This window comes from Lampris incognitus, chromosome 3, assembly GCF_029633865.1.
Source record: "Lampris incognitus isolate fLamInc1 chromosome 3, fLamInc1.hap2, whole genome shotgun sequence".
NCBI lineage: Eukaryota > Metazoa > Chordata > Actinopteri > Lampriformes > Lampridae > Lampris > Lampris incognitus.
In genome coordinates, this window is record NC_079213.1 from 16,291,269 (window position 1) to 16,306,860 (window position 15,592).

General features: G+C 46.6%; 1 protein-coding gene across 1 annotated transcript in view; it reads right to left on the reverse strand.

Moving 5' to 3' along the window:
- Positions 1 to 15,592, reverse strand: part of grm8a (glutamate receptor, metabotropic 8a) — a 497,387-nt gene that overhangs the window by 49,382 nt on the left and 432,413 nt on the right. The window contains exons 9-10 of the mRNA XM_056275654.1: positions 13,545 to 13,966; positions 10,590 to 10,956 (exon numbers count right to left, since the gene is read on the reverse strand). Of these exons, the coding sequence (XP_056131629.1) occupies positions 10,590 to 10,956; positions 13,545 to 13,966 (789 nt within the window). The remainder of the gene's footprint in view (positions 1 to 10,589; positions 10,957 to 13,544; positions 13,967 to 15,592) is intronic.

Below are 15,592 nucleotides of genomic sequence, written 5' to 3' on the forward strand. Positions count from 1 at the left end.
TTACATACCGGGGACATGAGGAATAAACTACACGAAAATGGCAAATACTCGCCTGCCAATATTTCGCATCAAAACTATTCACACCGGCAACGACACAAATTTGCAACAGAAACCCAGCTTTCTGTTGCAAATTCGCATTAAGGACTCAACCCAGCGGGTTCAAGTATGGCGATGCGGTGTGTAGGGATCTCCTCCTCTTCCCTTCGAGGTCACAGGGGGACCCCTGCCTGTTGCTGGTCCAGCCCACACTGGGCGCACTTCCTCAGTTGTGGTGCATCGCGACCGGCTCTGGGTCGGCAAGGAAGGGTTGCCTTGCTACCAACTCTACTACATCCAAAGGTAACCTACATAAGCTACTCACTATCCTGATAGCCTGGTTGTTCGGAGATGCTCCTCCACACACTGTCCTTGAGTTCACTGCCATTATAATTTTCATGTCCTTGGTCATATACAATACAGGGTGATGATAAACACAAACAATCAACAGGTCCATCATGGTCATTAGAAGTTGTGAGGTGATGTACATTCCACCCACCTGGATTGGTGGATGCCTTTTATTCGCAGTGCATTCTGAAAAAAACAAGGCCTCCAGGGTGGGAAAGAAAAACTGTTTGGAGCCAGCAGACTCTGCTAGGTAAAATGACCTATTTCAAAACAACACTGATCTAGTCGGTAGTGAGGAATCGCTCTCCGTTTCTCTCTCTCATCATCATCTCAATCTTTCTGTGGTTCTTTGTCTCCATGTAAGAATCTTTCATATCTCTCTCTCTCAGTGTGACTTTGACTCAGAGCCATACTGAGTATTAAGGAGACGAATGTGGGGGAGCAGGGAAGAGGGGGGAAAAGAAAAAAGCGGGAGGAGGAAGGATGGGGAAGCGGAGTAGCGAAGGAGGAATGGAACAAATGGAAGCAATGGGCAAGACAGAAGGAGAGAGAGAATGAGCGACAGAGACTGAATGAGAGAAAGAGTGAGAGTGAGAGAGAGCGAGAGAGAGAAGTCATTGAGGGAGTGAAGGAGTGTGCCAAGGTCAAACTGCAGTTTGCTGAAATACGGAGAATGAGTTCAAAATGAAAATCCAGAGTTGCTCCAGTGAGTTCACATTTGCAATGGATTCCTAATGTTGTATTCCATTTAATTCATATGCGGAATGCAAAGTGCTTTCTTGTTACATATCACCCTGGTTCTAGAAGGGGGAAAGCAGAGTGAAATATTCTATGTCCAATTTCAACATGGTTTCATTGTGACTGACAGCTGACATTGTTTGCATTTAAAATATGACCCTGTGGCTGAGTCAAGCAGTAGATAATTTATTGTAAAATGTCAAAAATACATGACGATCAATGTTCAAAATCAAGCATTTTTGCCTATTCCTGTAAAGTTAGCTTTCATGGAATCTGTTTCTCAAGAATTGTTAATGGGCTGAATTGATCAATACCAGCAGCAGTGATACTCATTTGTTTTTCATGTGGAAGATGCGGTTTAATCAATCGGCGGCAACTCTGCACCACACCCACCGTGTCAAAATGCAGACCGAGGCATCATTTTTTTGGCGTTGCAGACATATATTACCCAATGAACAAAACTCTGGGGCGCCATCAGGCATCCCTGCATGACGAACGCCTCCCTTATTGTTAGTCTCAACCCCCTTTGCATTAGCCATCGCCTCGAGTACCTTAGAAATCCCTCCACAAAGTCTCTTCCTGTCATTTACATCATTCCATCTGGACTGCAGTGGATTCAGTGGGTGAAAGTAATTATGAATCACATCGTTCACTTGGATTCCCCCGGTCAGCACGTCTCACAGAGCGAGCCCGGGGTCTTCGACTTAGTCAACTGGACACGTTATTTGTGTCGTTAATGAAGCACAGCAAAGTAGGAGATGGGAAAGAGAAGAAACAGAACAGAGCAGAGGCAGGAGAGAGATGGCGGAGAGGAGAGGCCAAAGATGAGAGAAAAATAAGAGGAGACAGGAGCGGGGTTAGAAGAGGAGAAGCAGGAGGAGGGTTGAAAAGGAGAAGTGAGCCCATTCTCATCCCATGGTGTCATATACTGACAATGGTGACAAACCGTTGACATATGTGACATGCAAGGTACCCTTCAGCATCTGTAGGAGATGCTGCAGATTAAGCACTACCTCACTGTAACCCTACACTTAACCATTACCTAGACTTAACCCTGAACTCAATGACATACCTAACCTGCATGTCAGGTGGCACGGTGGCCCAGTGGTTAGCGCCGTCGTGTCACAGCAAGAAGGTCCTGGGTTCAAACCCCGGGGTTGTCCAACCTTGGGGGTCATCCCAGGTCGTCCTCTGTGTGGAGTTTGCTTGTTCTCCTCGTGTCTGCGGTGGGTTTTCTCCGGGTGCTCCGGTTTCCCCCACCATCAAAAAGATGCATGTTAGCTTAATGCTCCTGTCTTTGCCCTTGACCGAGGCAATGGGAAAAGAACTGGAGTTGGCCCCCGGGTGCTGCATGGCGGCTGCCCACTGCTCATAGCTACACAGCTAGGATGGGTTAAATGCAGAGAAGAATTTCCCCACCGGGATTAATAAAGTATATCAAAATCAAAAAAATTAAAATTAAAGCATTTTAAAAAATGGATATTCAAAAATCAGGGCATTAAGTTTTTACATGGGAGTGTATGGACCACCTCTATGCAGACACTGAGGGGCACACTGCGCATCTTATATCGATGTTTTGCAAATAGTGTCAACACATGACACCACAGAATGAGAATACATCGGAGGAAAAGGAGGTGACTGAAAATGGAGAGGAGGAGAAGGATGGGAGTAATACAGAAAAATCTTTGATGCACTTTCAGCCAGCTGTATCTGTATCTCTCTCTCTCCCTCTTCTCTGGTGTAGAGCTCTCCTTGTTAAAGTCCCATCAGTGAGTCCCATCATTACCTGTTTATTCCACTCCTTCCATCTCTCTCTCTCTTCCTCCCTCTCTCTCCTTCCCCCCTCCCTCTCTCTCTGTATCATCTCTTCTCTATCCTCTTCTCTGCTACCTCTGTTAGCTAGCCAGCTGCCACACACTCTGGGGGATATTCCAATTAGATACACCACACACACACACACACACACACACACACACACACACACACACACCCTTACTAGTAGATATTCCAATTACCTACAAAACAAACATGGCATGGAAACTGCTCATCCACTAAGACAGAACGCTTCACTGCAATTCTCCAAATGAACATGTAGAGACACACACACACACACACACACAAACTGCCTACAAATAAACTATTTAAAAAGGAGCAAAACACAAACTACGTGCATAAGCACACATGCAAGTGAACACTCACATGCAAAAGTCCACACAAAACACAGCAAAACCGACAAACAAGGACACACATACACATTCACATCCAGAGTCACACATATGCAAAACTACACATGACTAGACGAGGGAACATGCACACTCATGGGCACCGTCACGCACAACACAAGCAGCTTTACTGTCAGCTTTTCAAATCCCTAGATTGGATTGGGAAAATGTTGCTGAAGAGATTGAATTAATAATGCAGCCCCCCCCCCCCAGTCTCTCAGTGATGATGGTCAAGGTTCCTCTGGACAACACACTTCTACTCCGAAACGCTCAAGTGAAGTTGCTCATGGGCCAACAGTAGAAATGTGAGGAGACACCGGCCAGCTCCTCTGTGTGCATGACTGTGTATCTGCAGGTATCTATGTGTACTTCAAGATGTGTAGAGCAACAATGACTGACAGTGACTTCACAACACATGAGGCTTTCTTGACACAAAACTTTGTCCAAAATCTTGAGTTGTTGAGAAAACAGAGGGCGTGAAAGTGAGACACTATGGAACACATCCCAGCAAGAGTTCTGATTTTCTGATGTGTGATTAGACGAGACCGCTTTCATGTCGGCTTCTGGCCACGTGACAGCGGCGGGCGCTCGCCGTGAAAGCAAAAATTGGATGAAATGAAAAATAGAGAGAAATGGAAATTGCCAGAGTGACATTTCAAAATAGAAAATATGTTTTATTAATGGAGGGTGGGGGGCTGAGTTACAACCAGTGGCATTTTAAGAAGATATTTGCTTGGGGGGGGGGCAGATGGGCCAGTGAAAATCTTAAGGTAGCACACTTAAAAGGCAATACAGGGGCGTCCAGGTAATGTGGTGGTCTATTCCGTTGCCTACCAACACGGGGCTCGTCGGTTCGAATCCCTGTGTTACCTCCGGCTTGGTCGGGCGTCCCTACAGACACAATGTGCGTGTCTGCGGGTGGAAAGCCGCATGTGGGTATGTGTCCTGGTCGCTGCACTAGCGCCTCCTCTGGTCGGTCAGGGTGCCTGTTCGAGGGGGAGGGGGAACTGGGGGGAATAGTGTGATCCTCCCACGTGCTACGTCCCCCTGGTGAAACTCTTCACTGTCAGGTGAAAAGAAGCAGCTGGTGACTCCACATGTATGGGAGGAGGCATGTTGTAGTCTGCAGCCCTCCCCGGATCGGCACAGGGGGTGGAGCAGCGACCAGGACGGCTACACAAGTTGATACAAAGGTAAGGACACTATATCATAGCGTATATAAATTGCATACTGTTTAATTCCTTGGCTGATCTCACTGATAGTCACATGAGATCAGCCAAGGAATAGTTCAATGGCATACCAAATTCCAATTTGAATGCATCATTACCAATAAATCAAGGGTGTGGGTTGCTTGAACATTAATATTAATTATTAGCTGACAACAACTGTTTCATTTATGTCCATCCAGCACATTGTATTTCACATTATTTAAATATCATTTACTTCCATTCTTTGAATCATAGCAACAGAGAGAAATTGTTTTTCAAATGTCAAGATTCTAGGTGGCCAAAAAGTCTGCAAGTGGCTGTCATTCTAGGTTTAATAAAATGATGAGTTATGCATGTATTAAGTTCTGATGCAATTACAAAACACCACACATCGGAGTACATACTCAATTTCTTTACTACTTTTATCATTTCTAGGATTTGTGTAATTCAATAATAACCCACATGGCATCCCACTTCTGTAGTTTCATCTCAAAATAGAAACAAAATAAAATTAGAATGACCAGGGCTTGTCAGTTGGGGGGAAGGGGGCAATGAGGTCGATTCCATGGTGATGGTGGTCACAACCTGGATGCTGCTTGGCATCCTCCTCATCACATTCTTCATAGAAATGATAAATAAATCCATATAATTTTGTTATCCTGTTTCAGTGTTGTATCCTTCTCTCTCTCCCATGTGTGACTAATATCTTTTCTTGTCTCTTCTCCTGTGTATGTGAATGGTGTGATGTGAGTCTCCCCTGTGTGCACGTGTAGTCTCTCCTCCTGTCAGGTCTCCATGGTGATGGTGGTCGAGTGGCTCAGGTCCTGGGCTGTTCTGGTGGCATCTGGAAACTGCTTGGCATCTTCCTCATCATATTCTTCATATATCTTATATCTTATGTGTTATGTTTATCTGTTGTCTTGTTTCACCCCATTTATTGTAAAGCGACTTTGAGTATTAGAAAAGCACAATGTAAGTTTAATTTATTATTATTATTATTATTATATCTTATAACTTCATTATAATTCTGTTATCCTCTTTCGATGTTGTATTCTGTAAATTGTGTTTTATTCTGTCCATACAACATCCATTGCACATTGTCTTTTTTGGGAGAGGGATCCCTCCTCTGTTGCTCTCCCTGAGGTTTCTTCCTATTTTTTCTCTCTGTTAAAGGGTTTTTTAGAGAGTTGTTCCTTATCCGATGTGAGGGTCTAAGGACAGGATGTTGTGTTGCTGTAAAGACCCCTGAGGCAAATTTGTGATTTGTGATAATGGGCTGTACAAATACAATTGACTTGACTCAATTTTAGCATGGTGGGCACAGCCCCCCCTTGGGAGCACCACTTGATACAACCCTACAATGGATGCATATTAAAAGAAGGGTACAGTAAATATTTTGGTTGTGAATAGATGCATGCACACACACCTGTACATTCTCTCACAACACAAATGTGCACAAATTAGAATAGAGATACACACAAGCAGACATATAAACACATACTTGCTAGTTACCGGGAACTTTACAGGCCGCTTGTGTCGTCCTGTCTGGTTCATTTCCAAGTGTATGTGTGTGTGTGTGTGTGTGTTATGATATACTTGAGCTATATTTCGGATATGTATTTTCGATATAGGAAGTAGCCTGCTCATTTGTATAAATATAATCTTTATGTGTGTGAACCCGCATGGTGAATACACAGCCTTGCCTCCGAATGTATTTTATGAGGCGTAGCGTTTTAGCAGTGGGGCATACAACATTCACAGCCAATGAATGCCTTGCATCTCAATGAGTGTGAAAGGAGTTGTTCAGTCATAAACAGAAAGTAGTCCCACTGTCAAGGACTGGGACCAATAAAACAAAACCTGCTCCAGCTCTGGTTGGCATAATGATATGCTATGCCTAAGATGTATAAATCAAATTAAATGTGTGTGTGTGTGTGTGTGTTTTCTTGTACTTCTATCTTTGTGAGGACCAATTTGAGTTTTTAATCATCACAGTGAGGACATTTTGGCCAATCCTCACTTTTCTTTTTTTTCTCGATTTTATTTTTATTTTTTTGTATTTTCCGCCTTTATTAGATAGTGATAGTCGAGAGAGACAGGAAAGGCAGGAGAGAGAGAGGGGACGACATACAGCAAAGGGCCTGGGCCAGATTCGAACCCAGGCCACTGCAGTAAGGACCCGCATTCGGTGGCAGCGGTGGGATCCAGGCCAGTAGGAGGCAGTGAAGGAAGTGTCAACCGGACAGAGGAGACCTCAGGCGGCTGATGTGCCTGGGGTTCATGGTGTCCTTGATCAGCACGGGGCAACAGTCAACTGCCAGTTCAACCAGGCTGTGCTGAACTGTCCAGTCTTTGGCGATACCTGGTGCAGAAGCAGTCCGTCTGGTGCCAGGATGGAGCAGGAAGGCAAGCAGCAGGAGCAGAGGTGGAACCGAGTCCAGCAGCAGTGTGCCCAGCTTCAGCAGGGGGTGCAGCAGAACCATCAGGAGTGTCCGCGACTGTTGGAAGGTGCAGCAACCATCTCTAACTCCTCAGCTGAGCTCAAGACTCTGACAACCAGGCTGTTTGGGAGAGGCCTGATGCCCGACCATTTGGGGCGGGGGGGGGGGGGGGCGTCCAGCGGGGAACATTTCAGTCGGGTGAGGTTCCCTGACTAGAGAGGTCCAAGGATTCAGGATGTTGTTGACTTCCTGTCTCGTGACTCTAAGGAATAACAGTCTTAAGGGGGTGTGTGACAAAGTGGGTGGGAACATAACCACTTGTCCCATCATCATCTAAGTTGGTACCAGGTGTTGGCTTTCCTTGCCACAGTAGGGTAGCCTAAACTCAGGTGCTGCTGATTGACCTCAGGGAGTATTTAAGCAGTAGCTGCGGAGTTGTTAGGGGGAAGTAGGACATCAGGGTGTAGATGTGTGCACAAGATGTTCAATTATTATGAGTTGATTTTTTTTCAGCATTTGTTAGTCTGAGCTCAGTTACTGGGAGTTGAGTTTGTTCAGCTGAGTTAACTGTTAATTTGTTCATGTACTTTCCTTTTCATATGTAGCGACACCCTGCAAATAAATCCTTCTATTATATCGAAACGGTTTTGAGTCTGCCTCCTACATTTTAGCCACTCAGGCCAGGCTTCCTCACGTTTGGTAAGTGGTACCACTCTACCAGCTGAGCCACCGGGGCGCCCCCAGTCCTCATGTTACTATTTCAGGGTTAGGACTTGGGTTTGGGTTTAAGGTTAAGTTTAGAATTAGGATTAGGTTAAGGTAAGGTATGGGTTAAGGTAAGGCATGTAGTTATGACGGGTAAGGTTGGGGTTAAGGGCGAGGGAATGAATGCAGTCGATGAGGGGTCCCGCCACATATAAGCACAAGAATGTGTGTGTGTGCGTGTTTGTAGTATCAACTGAAAGTTTATAATTTGAATCTGTTGCATACATATATTTATAAGTATAGATGGATGGATGTGCAGATGTATTTGCTTCTTTTTTTCTTTTCTTTGTTTCCCCCTTTTTCTCCCCAACTGTATCCGGCCAATTACCCCACTCTTCCGAAGCGTTCCGGTTGCTGCTCCACCCCCTCTGCCGATCGAAGGAGGGCTGCAGACAACCACCTGCCTCCTCTGATACATGTGGAGTCGCCAGCCGCTTCTTTTCACCTGACAGCGAGGAGTTTGACCAGGGGGGTGTAGCGCGTGGGAGGATCACGCTATTCCCCCCGGTTACCCCTCCCCCCAAACAGGTGCCCCAACCAACCAGAGGAGGCGCCAGTGCAGTGACCAGGACATAAACCCACATCCAGCTTCCCACCTGCAGACACGGCCAATTCTGTCTGTAGGGACGCCCGACCAAGCCGGAGGTAATCAGGAATCAGGAACACTTTATTGTTTCTGATAACGAAATATCATTTCTCCCAGCCCACAGCGGTGCAGCACAAACACAAAAACACAGCCAAAAACTACAAGGACTTGAAGAACACATACTAACTAACACATATATTTATAAATTAACACATATATCCAAACTAAAAAAAAGAAGAAGAAAAAAAACAGAAAAAAAAGAAAAATATCACTGTCCAAGGGAACGAACGCCAGCCAGGATGACTGCTGGTCTGCATGGGCTAGCAGTTAGCTTAGCCTGTCCCGCTTCCGCTTCCTGTCAGACCACTCTCGGTGTTACCTCCTCGGGCACAGCTACAGGCAGAGCCGTTGCCCCTGGGCCCAAGGGATGCATCAGACCAAGCTCCCCCAGCTGATCCAGCGCTAGCTCTCCCAGCCATCAAACGAAGACACAACTTAAACACAGACGTGGACAATGACACTGCATGGAATGTACTGGGTGAGGCCGCTACAAACGTGAATTCGCGCCGCCATCTCCCCACACCAGAAGCGGAAACACGGGGATTTGCTATGCTATGCTACCCGGACGCCCCGCAGATGTATTTTCTATGGTTGTGTACTTCGGTTAACTTTTTCCTTTTTTTTTTTGAAGCAACTCAAAGTACAAAAGGAGTCGAAGCTGCCTCGAAAATGCAGACAAATATGGGCAGCCGGCTGTGTACATCCTCGGGGATTATCCACAGCACTGAAACCTTTAAGATGGTGTTATTTCAGCATACCGGCTCAGCAACAAAGTACTGTTATTGGATTGAGTCTGGGATGCACTGACACACACTCACACACACAGACACAAATACACCAAAAAAGGCACGTACGCGGGCAGACGAAAGAAACTCATTGAAAGATACACACGTCATATGTTCATCAATAATTAACCAGCGACGGGAGGGGGACGCTTTGCAGAACAAGCCTCTAAAAGCCCGGACAGAGGCGCAGATCCAGTCAGTCAGAAAGACAGAAAATCCTCTTGTAGTCACCTGGGACAGCCAGCAGGCTTTGGGCTCAAAGCCATTAGGATAGCTTCCATTGTTAAACGCCGCTATCTCGTAAATCACAAGATAGTGTCTTCTGACAGCAAAAAGAAACGTGTTCCTCTGAAGCTCCAGGAAGTATCCTGTTGCATTTCCAACAAGTTCACAAGGACAGATATCGTCCAAGACACCAACGGTTCAAAACTTCACATGTCATGCCACGAAAGGTGAGCCCAAGAAACTTGGAATGCTGGGAACAAACATCTACATGGAGTTTGCCTTCTCACTCTCTCTGACATGCGCACACAAACACACACGCACAAATACATTCAGTCAGCCTCTCTATGGCCACAACTCTGCAGCCTGGGACTTAAGGAAGTGTTTCAATGCCAACGTGGTGAAACAGGTGTCAATGCCGTCAAAATGGAGAGCCCCTTTCTATGTCCTAGTGCATTGCATTTAATCCCTTTCATTTGTGCGATGGAGAATTTAAGTAGAATTCATACAGTCTCACACACATACACACATGCAAACACGCACAGAAAAAGCACAAAAACACACAAACTCACTATGTACCGCAGCAGCCTCAATAAAACTGGAATACATGTCAGGCGAATACTGCTGGCTGTGTTCACACATTAACACACACACACACACACACACACACACACACACACACACACTACAAAATAACTGCTCTCCTTCTCTGCAGACTGTGATATCCCAAAGAAAATGTAAGTAAATGTCAGCCTCTTGGTACAAATTGTATGCAAGGGACATCCGGCAATTACTCAGTCAGTCACACACACACACACACACACACACACACACACACACACACACACACACACACACACACACACACACACACACACACACACACACACACACACCCTCTCTGAGGACGGCGACATCCCCAACAAAATGTCAGATAATACATTTAGGATTCATTCTCACAGACAAACAAGCAATGGTAAGAACATGTTCGCGTGCACACACACACACACACACACACTCTGAAGCCATCTTTGCAAACTGTGACGGGCACAAACATCAGCTGTATTTTATAAACAAGTTATGTTTGTTGTGTACATGTTAGGCCCGACATATGCACAAACACACACATAGAGAAACACCACAAACAGTCCTAAACTAGTCATCAAACAGCCGCTCACCCTCTCTGCAGACTGTGACGTCCCGAAGAAGATGGGTATGAAAGCCAGCCAGATGATACAGGTGGTGTACATGGTGAAGCCGATGGGCTTGGCTTCGTTGAAGGTCTCCGGCACGCCGCGGGTCTTGATGGCGTACACCGTGCACGTCACCATCAGCAGGATGGAGTAGCCCAGGGAGCAGATGAGCGACAGGTCCGAGATGTCGCACTTGAGGACGCCACGCGCAGCCGAGGGGTCCTGGGTCCTCTGCTCGCCGTAGTCAACCACGGTGTGGGGCGGGTCCACGGCGAACCAGACGAAGACGCCCAGCAGCTGGACTGAGATCAGGGAGAAGGTGATGACGAGCTGAGACGCTGGAGAGATAAACCTGGAGGGGGGAGAGAGGGATGAAGGTGTTATCTCATGTGATGGTTAATTTTTTGTTTGTTTTTACGACCTGGGTCTTATTTTTGCAGTTTTTGCCATCGGGATATCGATAGTGTTACGTATAATTTTACTCACGGTTTCATTTCAGAGATTACAGACACGGGACTACCACTAGAGGATTTATGGGGCAACTGAACACGAGCCTTTAACTCGTCCTGACAACAAGAAAAAAACGTAGCGCCTCAGTCTGACTGTGTACACAACTTTCTCTTACTTTATCAATGGCTGGTACAGGAAGTATAAGATGCTCAGTCCTGCAAGCTGAACAAGTTGAGGTAGTCCAACAAGACAATCGCAGGGTGTCCGTGTAGTGTAGCGGTCTATTCCGTTTCCTACCAACACGGGGATCGCTGGTTTGAATCCCCATATTACTTCCGCCTTGGTCAGGCGTCCCTACAGACACAACTGGCTGTGTCTGCGGGTGGGAAGCCGGATGTGGGTATGTGTCCCGGTCGCTGCACTAGCGCCTTCTCTGGTCGAGTGGGGGAGGGGTAACTAGGGGAATAGCGTGATCCTCCCACATGCTACGTCCCCCTGATGAAACTCCTCACTGTCGGGTGAAAAGAAGTGGCTGGCGACTCTACATGTCGAAGGAGGCACGTGGTAGTCTGCAGCCCTCCCCGGCTCGGCAGAGGGGGTGGAGCCGTGACCGGGACGGCTCGGAAAAATGGGGTAATTGGACGGGTACAATTGGGGAGAAAAGGGGGGGGGGTCCAAAAAACAAAACAAACAATGCAATCGCTCATTAAATTTTTAACTTGCACTTTTATGTTCTCTTCCAAATATGTGGTTTAAAAAATTGGGTTCACCCAGACTCGCTGAAATATGTATGACGCTCTTATTGATGTGCCTGATAAGACGCCGTGGTAAAGCTATATATAGTGCCTGTGTCAGAAATCTCCAAAATGATGCTGGTGAGTAAAACGATATTACAACAGATATGCGCGACGGCAAAAATAAATAAATAAAATACATACATACATACATACATACAAAAATAAGACCAGGTTGTAAAAAACAGGTTCCAGAGGTTAGGTTTCATTTCCTGCCAGAGCCTTAGTGGAGATTGTATGCAGATGTTTATGGGACTGTTAGGCCATTGAAATCAACACTTCAGCTATAGAAGCAGACACATGCACCCACACACAAGCCGCTGGATGGAGAAGATGGAGGACCGGCTGCGAGGGAGAGGGGAGAGGATAATGGCCGTGACAAATGGTACCGGCAACACAATGCAAATTGCACAGATGTGCATCGACAAAATGCAATGGCGATGAACCCGGGGGAAAAGATGATAATAAAGAACAAACAGCCCACTCCTCCAACCCGCAGAGGACTACACCCTGCAACACGGAGGGCGGGGGGTGGGTCAGTCTATACTGCGGCTGCTCATCACCTGTGGAGGGCGTCATCTGTCTAACGGAGGGTACCTCAGATACTGATGCCTTTTAAAACTACTACTACAACTACTACTATTTTCGGCTGCTCCTGTTAGGGGTTTCCACAGCAGATCATCCGTTTCCATCGCTTCCTGTCCTCTGCATCCTCCTCTGTCACACCCGCCACCTACATGTCCTCCCTCACCACATCCATAAACCTCCTTCTCTTTGGCCTTCCTCTTTCCCTCTTCCCTGACAGCTCTATATTCAGCATCTTTTAAAACAGACCTCAAAAAACCCTCTCTTTAGAGAAAAGGTCGTATTTTTTTCTGTAAAGTGAAAAACCCGTCTCTGGTACCTCTCCGCCGCTCCTGATTGTGTTGCATTTCATCCTCTATCCCTCTCGCTGCTTTGTTTTTATGATTCCCATTTTCGCATTACATCACAGCCAAAGTGGCAAACTGGGACAAACATGGAGGATGATGATATTTAGGACAGCCATAATCATAAAGCGCTGCAGTGAGAGCCGCATCGGGCTGAAGGGGAGGCTGAAGAGAGATGAATCTGGGTACAAGTACACCCACCCCAGATGACTTTTTCAGCTGTTTGGTCGATGCTCTTATTCAGACACTCACTGTGACTGCAAACGGCACAATGGGTGCATGAGGTCATGACTCATGAATCATTCATGAAAAATGATGACAATAATGAATAATAATTAACGGCAGCTGAGTACTACAAAGGATGGAAACACGTCCTTGTGTGTACACACGGATACACACACACAAACACACACACACCAACACAATAATCATGTGGGCCAATGCACCCATGAAATCCCATATGCACAAGACACACATGCATAATGTAAACATGGGTCATGCACACAGGCACATGAGCATGCACATGAACACACACATGAGTGCGCGCGTGTGCACACACACATACACACACACACACCCCTAGGAAAACACACACACACACACACACTCATGACAAATACAAACACACAGAAACACACACACATAGGAACACACACACACACACACACACGCACATATACCTAGGAATACACACACATGCACACACACACACACTCGTAACACAAACACACAGAGAAAAAGAGAGAGAAGTGGCTGCTGCTCTTCACCTCGGCGCCGTCACGGATTTCTTCCCCTGTTCGAAGATGCGGTGTATCCTGTTGGTCTTGGTGAGCAGGGCGGCATAGCTGAAACACATCCCCAGGCCCAAGAAGATCCTCCTGAAGGAGCAGACGCCCACATCCGGAGCCGCGATCATCAGGAAGGTGATGGCGTAGCACAGGAAGATGCCCGTCAGCAGCACATAGCTCATCTCCCGCCCCGACGCCCGCACGATCGGCGTATCGTTGTAGCGGACGAACGTGATGATGACAAAGGAAGTGGCGATGATTCCCAGCATGGAGATGAAGACGGGGATGATGGCCCATGGTGAGTGCCACTCCAGCTTGATGATGGGGATTGGAACACAGCCGGTGCGGTTGGTGTCGGGGCGCATCTCGTACGGGCACAGCTCACAGGTGAACTCGGAGGCCTGGCAGTGAGAGAGAGCACAGAGGGTTTCACCCACTGGGTCACATTCACAGTCACAATCATCACATGACACCCGCCATGAACATGGAGGAGTCTTTATGAATGTTTATGACTGTTGCTATTAAGTGTCATTAGGTCAATTATGTAATTTTTAATGCAAAGTTGACATTGTTTGAGATGTCTTTGTTGCAGCAACCCGGGTGGGACAGAGCTGCTTGATTTGTTATATATCGTGTGTCTGTAGCTTGAAATAAGACATCTCAAATAATGTCAACTTTGTATTAAAAATGATATAATTGACCTAATGACACTAATGACAGCAGTCATAAACAATCATAAAGACTCCTTCATGTTCATGACAGGTCATGTTTTATTTTTCCTTTCTCCCTTTTTTCTCCCCGATTGTACTTGGCCAATTACCCCACTCTTCCGAGCCGTCCCGGTCGCTGCCCCCTCTGCCGATTCGGGGAGGGCTGCAGATTACCACATGCCTCCTCCAATACATGTGGAGTCGCCAGCCGCTGCTTTTCACCCAACAGTGATGAGTTTCACCAGGGTGAATAGCGAGTGGGAGGATCACGCTATTCACCCCCCCCCCCCGAAACAGGCACCCCGACTGACCAGAGGCGCTAGTGCAGCGACCAGGACACACACCCACATCTGGCTTCCCTCCCACAGACACGGCCAATTGTGTCTGTAGGGACGCCCGACCAAACCAGAGGTAACACGGGATTCGAACCGGCAATCCCCGTGTTAGTAGGCAATGGAATAGACCGCTACGCTACCCGGATGCCTGTGTCATGTCATGGTTATTATGACAGGTGTCATGTCAGTCTTATGCACACCAATACTGTTTGGGTGCATGTGTGCATGTTTGATACACGATGCAGAATTTTTCTTTCTAAACTGTATGTTTGTAGGAATACATGAAGCGAGACAAACGTCTGTCCATCAGAATGAGACAACAACTCAGCCTATTGAGCCAAATGATTCCTTGTGCATAAGGTAACAATGGGAGCACAAAAAAATAGCTGTTGGACCAGTCTTGTGAACCAGTGGCGTTATAAGACATTAAATAAATAAAGATTGTTAATTTTCCCACCCCACTGCTACACATACAAGTCCAAATGGATGCCATGCATGGGTGCATGTAATTGTTTCCTCTCTCTCATTGAAATATCAAGTTGAACAAAGAGCCATGACAACATTAGGGCCCACATGGGGTTGATACTGAGACTCTTGTCGATTAGCAGGAGCTTTCTGATTATTTTTACACTTTGAAGGGCTCAAATATGCAAACCAAATATCTCCAGAGCGCTCACTCACTCCGTCTTCATCCACTCACTGCACCGACATAGACAGGACACAACCGCAAGATCGTATTTAAATGCCTTTTGTTTTTGATTAAAAACAATTTTTTTTTATTTAAAATCAGTTGACACAGCCATCAGCTGGCATGCCCTTCAGGGATGTGGTCACACACCCCCCCTTTTCCTCCCCAATTGTACTTGGCCAATTACCCCACTCTTCCGAGCTGTCCTGGTCACTGCTCCACCCCCTCTGCCGATCCAGGGAGGGCTGCAGACTACCACACGCCTTCCCTGATACATGTGGAGTCACCAGCCGC